Source organism: Anolis sagrei, chromosome 13, assembly GCF_037176765.1.
Source record: "Anolis sagrei isolate rAnoSag1 chromosome 13, rAnoSag1.mat, whole genome shotgun sequence".
Taxonomy (NCBI): domain Eukaryota; kingdom Metazoa; phylum Chordata; class Lepidosauria; order Squamata; family Dactyloidae; genus Anolis; species Anolis sagrei.
In genome coordinates this window covers 19,652,909-19,661,129 of record NC_090033.1, presented here as the reverse complement: position 1 = coordinate 19,661,129, position 8,221 = coordinate 19,652,909, and the positions used below count along the sequence as shown (strand labels likewise).

The 8,221-nt window shown below is 45.5% G+C and overlaps 1 protein-coding gene across 1 annotated transcript; it reads left to right on the top strand.

Annotated features, from left to right (window-relative positions):
• Window positions 1-308: 308 nt before the first annotated feature.
• On the top strand, window positions 309-7,602 carry CDA (cytidine deaminase). Its single transcript, XM_067472878.1, has 4 exons — window positions 309-561; window positions 1,764-1,875; window positions 3,472-3,529; window positions 7,266-7,602. Exons 1-4 carry the CDS (start codon window positions 405-407, stop codon window positions 7,392-7,394), a joined length of 456 nt encoding a protein of 151 aa, XP_067328979.1. The 5' UTR covers window positions 309-404; the 3' UTR covers window positions 7,395-7,602.
• The last annotated feature ends 619 nt before the right edge of the window (window positions 7,603-8,221 follow it).

Below are 8,221 nucleotides of genomic sequence, written 5' to 3'. Positions count from 1 at the left end.
TTTCTCCCTTTTTCCACTTCTTGTGCATGTCTCTTTTGTGGCTCTCCTGGTACACAAGTTTCCACCTCGATGGTGTGTCCGAACCGTCTGGTATTTGAACGCGGGTGTAACATTGCCACGTAGCTCCCTTGACCGGATTGCGAAAACAACAAAGGAAAAAAAAAAAACAAAACAAAAAAAACAAAACAAACACAAAAACAAAAACAAAAAACAAAAAAAACAAAAAAAAAACAAAAACACAAAACAAAAAAAAAAAAAAAAAAAACAAAAAAAACCAAAAAAACTAAACAGAAAAAAAAAAAAAGCTCCCTTGACCGGATTGCGACAGAGCCAGAGACACGGGCATAGCGTTGGCACACCGTTCTCTCGTCGAAATCTCTCCTTTGTGGTGCCCAACGAGTGCCATGGCCTGCGGCGGGCCCCGTCCAGAGCGGGCCGGATCTGGCCCTGTTGAGCTGCTTCTGGCCAAGTCGCGGGAAGCCAAAGCCTTTGCCTATTGCCCTTACAGCAAGTACCCCGTCGGGGCGGCCCTCCTGACTTCCGACGGAAAGATCTACACCGGTGAGTGAGTGAGTGAGTGAGTGCACTACATGTGACAAGCAGGTGAGTGAGTGAAGAGGAGAGAGATACAGGATGGAAATGGGCTCCCATTCACTCATGTGGATCTGACCATGCTTTTCCAGCAGGACAAGGGGTGGACTAGGTGGTCTCTTCCGTGTCGTCTCTTCCGTGTGGGCTCTTCTAACTCTCTTATTCTACTTTCCAGCTCGAGTCGCTCTTCTTGGACATCCGAAAGAGATGTCTGCTTAGGACAGTGTTTCTCAACATAGGGGTTGCGACCCCTGGAGGGGTCGTGAGGGGGTTTCAGAGGGGTCGCCAAGACCACCAGAAAACATATATTTCTGGCAGAGAAGGCGGACTATCTCACCTCCTATCCCTCTCTTCGTTTTCGGAAACGGACTAGGTGGTCTCTTCCGTGTCGTCTCTTCCGTGTGGGCTCTTCTAACTCTCTTATTCCACTTTCCAGCTCGAGTCACTCTTCTTGGACATCTGAAAGAGATGTCTGCTTAGGATAGTATTTCTCAATGTGGGGGTTGCGACCCCTGGAGGGGTCGTGCAGGGGTTTCAGAGGGGTCGCCAAGACCATCAGAAAACATATATTTCTGGCAGAGAAGGTGGAAAATCTCACTTCCTATCCCTCTCTTCGTTTTCGGAAACGGACTAGGTGGTCTCTTCCGTGTCGTCTCTTCCGTGTGGGCTCTTCTAACTCTCTTATTCCACTTTCCAGCTCGAGTCACTCTTCTTGGACATCCGAAAGAGATGTCTGCTTAGGATAGTATTTCTCAATGTGGGGTTTGCGACCCCTGGAGGGGTTGTGAGGGGGTTTCAGAGGGGTTGCCAAGACCATATATTTCTGACATTACATCTCGGCATAGACAAAGCTTTTGATGACTCAAAATGTGGAGACAAGCTGCCATGACTCTACGGAATCAGTGACGTGGTAGGGGAACAAGTTCTTTTTGCTAATTCTTAGGAAAGTAGAGATCCCTAAGTCTGCTCTCAAACAAGCCTGATGACTCTCGTCGCCAGAATGTCCCCAATTAAAATGCTGGGAGTCTCTAATCAAATATCAAGAGTCTCTTAATTGAAGTCTTGGGAGTCACCATTTGGACTGTGTCCATCTCGAAATGGATAGACGTCTCGTTGTGATAGTAAACCTTTGCAAAGCAAGACCATAACCAGCTTGGGCTTTTGTTTTTTAGGATGCAACGTCGAAAATGCCTGCTATCCGCTGGGGGTGTGCGCCGAACGCACGGCGATCCAGAAGGCGGTCTCTGAAGGGCACACCCAGTTCCGCGCCATTGCCATTAGCTGGTGGGTACCACGACCTCTCCGTGTATTGCGTGTAATGGGACTGTGTGCCTCTCCAGATGATCAAAGAGATCGTGTGGGTTCGTACACAGAGATGTGGTCGCGCAGGTAGGCGGGTCCCAAACCATTTAGGGCTTTGTAGGTAAGGACCTGCACCTTGAATTGGGACAGACTGCCAGGGTTGGGGCTTGCCTAATGTCCTTGGGGAGGGAGTTCCAGAGTTGGGGGCCACCACCGAGAAGGCCCTCTCTCTCGTCCCCACCAATCGCGCTTGCAATGGTGGTGGGAACGCGACTAGGGCCTCTCCAGATGATCGAAGAGATCGTGTGGGTTCGTACACAGAGATGTGGTCGCGAAGGTAGGCGGGTCCCAAACCATTTAGGGCTTTGTAGGTAAGCACCTGCACCTTGAATTGGGACAGACTGCCAGGACTGGGGCTTGCCTAATGTCCTTGAGGAGTGAGTTCCAGAGTCGGGGGGCCACCACCGAGAAGGCCCTCTCGGTAGTCCCCACCAATCGCGCTTGCAATGGTGGTGGGAGTGCGAGTAGGGCCTCTCCAGATGATCAAAGAGATTGTGTGGGTTCGTACACAGAGATGCGATCGCGCAGGTAGGCGGGTCCCAAACTATTCAGGGCTTTGTAGGTAAGCACCTGCACCTTAAATTGGGCTCAATAGATAAACAGCAGCCAGTGGAGCTCCTTGAACAGGAGGGTTGACCTCTCTCTGTAAGGAGCGCCGGTTAACATCCTGGCCGCTGCTCGTTGGACAATTTGGAATTTCCGAGCCATTTTCAAGGGCAGCCCCATGTAGAGCGCATTACAGTAGTCCAATCTGGAGGTGACTAAGGCATGGACCACCCTGGTCAGATCAGCCTTCGCGAGGTATGGTCGCAGTTGGCTCACGAGTCTCAATTGTGCGAAAGCCCTCCCAGACACCGCCGACACCTGAGCCTCAAGTGTAAGCGATGAATCCAAGAGGACTCCCAATCTGCGGACCTGTGGCTTCAGGGGGAGTGTAACCCCGTCCAACACAGGTTGCCACCCTATACCCCGATCTGGTTTACGATCGACCAGGAGGACCTCTGTCTTGTTGGGATTGATCCTCAGCCTGTTCCTCATCCAGACAGACACAGCGGCCAGGCACTCGTCCAGTATCCTCGGACCTTCCACGGAGTCTGGTGGAAAAGAGTAGTAGAGCTGTGTGTCATCTGCGTAGAGGTGGCACCCAATTCCAAAACTCCGGATGACCTCTCCCAACGGTTTCATGTAGATGTTGAAAAGCATGAGAGACAGAATGGAGCCTTGCGGGACCCCACAGGTCAAGGGCCAGGGGTCCGAGCAGGCGTCTCCCAGCTTCACCATCTGGGATCGACCCTCCAGGAAGGATCGGAGCCACGACTATAAATCCCAGCAACTACAACTCCCAAATGACAAAATCATAATTTTTTGAGTGATGGTCACTCCTTGTGTTGTGAGACGTTTTGTTGCCAAATGTGGTGTGATTTCGTTCATTGGTTCTTTTGTTTTGAAGGTACGAATGACGCCCAGAGCAGTTTTATATATATAGATTGATTCATTCTCCTTCTTCTGCTTCCGCAGCAAGAGCCAGGACTCCTACGCCGTGCCCTGCGGAGCGTGCCGGCAAGTGCTCAGAGAGGTAAAGAACTATATATTCTCCTCTTGTGACCGTTCCTAAACTCGGGCTCAAAGGTCGCCCCTCCGTCCACTGCTCTCCTCCTTTCACACTGACCAGCCGATTACAGTTTAACTGCGGGCAGGTGTCATTTCGAATCAATGATTGGCAGGGCGTTACGCAAGGCGACGGCCAGAGTGTCAATGCAACACAATAAACACCAACCACCAAACCGACAAAACCACAAATGTGTCAAAATGCTATTGCAATAAGAGTCGCACGTATTAAATATTTGCCATTATTATTATTATTATTATTATTATTATTATTATTATTATTATTTTATCCCGCTTTATCGCTTGATTGAGACACAATCAATCCTTCCTTTGCTCTTTGCTTCTTTCCTTCCTTCCTTCTTTCCTTCTCTCCTTCCTTCCCTCTCTCTTTCCTTTCTGTCTTTTCTTCCTTCCTTCTTTCTCTCCTTCTTTCCTTCTCTCCTTCCTTCCTTCCCTTTCTTTCCTTCTTTCTCTTTCTCTTTTTCTCGTTCTTCTCTTCCTTCTCTTTTTTTCCTTTCTTCCTTTGCTCTTTGGTTCCATCATTCCTTCTCTCTTTCCTTTCTCTCTTTTCTTCTTTCCTTCCTTCCTTCTTTCTCTCCTTCCTTCCCTCTCTCTTTCCTTCTTTCTCTTTTTTCATTCTTCTCTTTCTTCCTTCACTACCTCTTTCTTTCCTTCCTTTGCTCTTTGGTTCCATCCTTCCTTCTCTCTTTCTCTCCTTCTTTCCTTCTCTCCTTCCTTCCTTCCCTCTCTCTTTCCTTCTTTCTCTTTTTCTTTTTGTTCTTCTCTTCCTTCCTTCTCTACCTCTTTCTTTCCTTCCTTCCTTTGCTCTCTGGTTCTATTCTTTCTTCTCTCTTTCCTTTCCTTTCCCTTCCCTTCCTTCCTTCCATCCTTCTTTCTCTCCTTCTTTCCTTCTCTCCTTCCTTCCCTCTCTCTTTCCTTCTTTCTCTTTGTTTTCATTCTACTCTTCCTTCCTTCTGTATCTCCTTCCTTCCTTCTTTCTCTCCTACTTTCCTTCTCTCCTTCCTTCCCTCTCTCTTTCCTTCTTTCTCTTTTTCTTTTTTTCATTCTTCTCTTCCTTCCTTCTCTACCTCTTTCTTTCCTTCCTTCCTTTGCTCTTTGGTTCCATCCTTCCTTCTCCCCTTCCTTCCCTCCTTCCTTCTCTCCTTCTTTCCTTCTCTCCTTTCTCTTTTTCTTTCTTTTTGTTCTTCTTTTCCTTCCTTCTCTACCTCTTTCTTTCCTTCCATCCTTTGCTCTTTGGTTCCATCCTTCCTTCTCTCTTTCCCTTCCTTCCTTCCTTCTTTCCTTCCTTTGCTCTTTTGTTCCATCCTTCCTTGCCAGGAAGAGGATTATTATTATTATTATTATTATTATTATTATTATTATTATTGTTACTATTACTACTACTACTATTATTAGAACCCACTTTTATCTCTTGATTGAGATGCAAAGTAATTCCAGGAAGAGACAATGATGGGAGACAATTGCTTCAGTTGAGGCAATGTCAGGATAATGCCAAGTTTCATGTACCAAGGTTTGCCTAGCTTGTATATGCTTCTTGTGTTGCTCATGGATTCAAGTGCCTAGTTTTATGGATTTCCTTTGCTTCAGTTGAGGCAACATCAGGATAATGCCAAGTTTCATGTACCAAGGTTTGCCTAGCTCATGTTTTGCCTATGGCATATGCTTCTTGTGTTGCTCATGGATTCAAGTGCCCAGTGTTATGGATTTCCTTTGCCTCTTTGTTCCTTTGTGTCTGATGGAAGAGATGATGATGGGAGACAATTGCTTCAGTTGAGGCAACGGCAGGATAATGCCAAGTTTCATGCACCAAGTTTTGCCTAGCTCATATATGCTTCTTGTGTTGCTCATGGATTCAAGTGCCTAGTTTTATGGATTTCCTTTGACTCTTTGTTCCTTTGCATCTGATGGACTAAATTTTACTGTGAATTACTTTTTTCAGCTACATATATTCTTAAATAAACTGCTTGCTGATTTTACCCAGCTGGTGTGGTGTCTAAAGTGATTTTGCTTTGGAGTAAGACAGAGGGCTATTATTATTACTATTATGTCCTGCTTTTATCTCTTGATTGAGATGCAAAGTAATTCCAGGAAGAGATGATGATGTTGCTTCAGTTGAGGCAACGTCAGGATAACACCAAGTTTCATGTAAAGTCTCCATCTTTGGAAAATAGGCACTTGAATCCATGAGCGACACAAGATGATGATGATAATCATCATGTCCTGCTTTTATCTCTTGATTGAGATGCAAAGTAATTCCAGGAAGAGATGATGATGTTGCTTCAGTTGAGGCAACGTCAGGATAACACCAAGTTTCATGTAAAGTCTCCATCTTTGGAAACTAGGCACTTGAATCCATGAGCGATACAAGATGATGATCATCATCATCATCACCATGTCCTGCTTTTATCTCTTGATTGGGATGCAAAGTAATTCCAGGAAGAGATGATGATGTTGCTTCAGTTGAGGCAACGTCAGGATAACACCAAGTTTCATGTAAAGTCTCCATCTTTGGAAACTAGGCACTTGAATCCATGAGCGACACAAGATGATGATGATGATGATAATGATCATGTCCTGCTTTTATCTCTTGATTGAGATGCAAAGTAATTCCAGGAAGAGATGATGATGTCGCTTCAGTTGAGGCAACGTCAGGATAACACCATGTTTCATGTAAAGTCTCCATCTTTGGAAACTAGGCACTTGAATCCATGAGCGATACAAGATGATGATCATCATCATCATCACCATGTCCTGCTTTTATCTCTTGATTGGGATGCAAAGTAATTCCAGGAAGAGATGATGATGTTGCTTCAGTTGAGCCAACGTCAGGATAACACCAAGTTTCATGTAAAGTCTTCATCTTTGGAAACTAGGCACTTGAATCCATGAGCAACACAAGATGATGGTGATAATGATCATGTCCTGCTTTTATCTCTTGATGGAGATGCAAAGTAATTCCAGGAAGAGATGATGATGGGAGACAATTGCTTCAGTTGAGGCAACGTCAGGATAACGCCAAGTTTCATGTAAAGTCTCCATCTTTGGAAACTAGGCACTTGAATCCATGAGCGACACAAGATGATGATGATAATGATCATGTCCTGCTTTTATCTCTTGATTGGGATGCAAAGTAATTCCAGGAAGAGATGATGATGTTGCTTCAGTTGAGGCAACGTCAGGATAACACCAAGTTTCATGTAAAGTCTCCATCTTTGGAAACTAGGCACTTGAATCCATAAGCGACACAAGATGATGATGATAATGATCATGTCCTGCTTTTATCTCTTGATTGAGATGCAAAGTAATTCCAGGAAGAGATGATGACGTTGCTTCAGTTGAGGCAACGTCAGGATAACACCAAGTTTCATGTAAAGTCTCCATCTTTGGAAACTAGGCACTTGAATCCATGAGCGACACAAGATGATGATAATGATCATGTCCTGCTTTTATCTCTTGATTGGGATGCAAAGTAATTCCAGGAAGAAATGATGATGTTGCTTCAGTTGAGGCAACGTCAGGATAACGCCAAGTTTCGTGTAAAGTCTCCATCTTTGGAAACTAGGCACTTGAATCCATGAGCAACACAAAATGATGATAATGATGATAATGATGATGATGATGATGGGAGAGTTGCAGTTTTCCAAAGCACATGCCATTCATTCTACCTTTCCCTTTCTCCTTAGTTTGGCAAAGACTGGGACATCTACCTGACCAAGGCAGGGGACGACGAGACCTACATCCACAAGACCTTGGAAGAACTCTTGCCCCTTTCTTTTGGACCGGAAAACCTCCAAAAACTGGGGGGAAATTGAATATATTTGCATATATTTGAATCTCAAAGGGACTGCGGATGGGTTGGGGATATATTATTATTATTATTACAATTTACTTCACTTATATACCGCTTTTCTCAGCCCTCAAAGTGGTTAACAGCAGCAATTTCAATGCACACATTACCAAACCATTAGAACATTTAAAAACAATAGCATAACAACGATTAAACATCAATATGACAAATCATTTGTGTCTCGTCAATAGAATCAGAATCCAATCTCATCATCCGTTATTCCGTGTTCCTGTAATCAATTACACTGCCTGTTCGAACAACCAGGTCTTCACTTTGCCAATAAGGAGGGGGCCGATCTGATATCTGTAGGAAGGGCGTTCCACAGCCGAGGGGCCACCACTGAGAAGGCCCTGTCTCTCGTCTCCGCCAGGTGTACTTGTGATGCCGACGGGACCGAGAGCAGGGCCTCCCCAGACGATCTTAACGTCCTAACTGGTTCATAGGAGGAGATGCGTTCAAACAGGTAAGTTGGGCCAGAACTGTTTGCAGTGTTTCTCAACCTGGGGGTCGGGACCCCTGAGGGGTCCCGACCCCCCCGTCAGAGGGGTCGCCAAAGTCAGAGGGGTCCCGTCAGAGGGGTCGCCAAAGACCATCAGAAAACACAGTATTTTTTTGTTGGTAATGGGGGTTCTGTGTGAGAAGTTTGGCCCAATTCTATTGTTGGTTGGGTTCAAGATGCTCTTTGACACTAGGTGAACTATACATCCCAGCAACCATAACTCCCAGATGGTAAGGTCTATTTCCCTCAAACTCCACCAGTGTTCACATTTGGGCATATTGAGCATTCGTGCC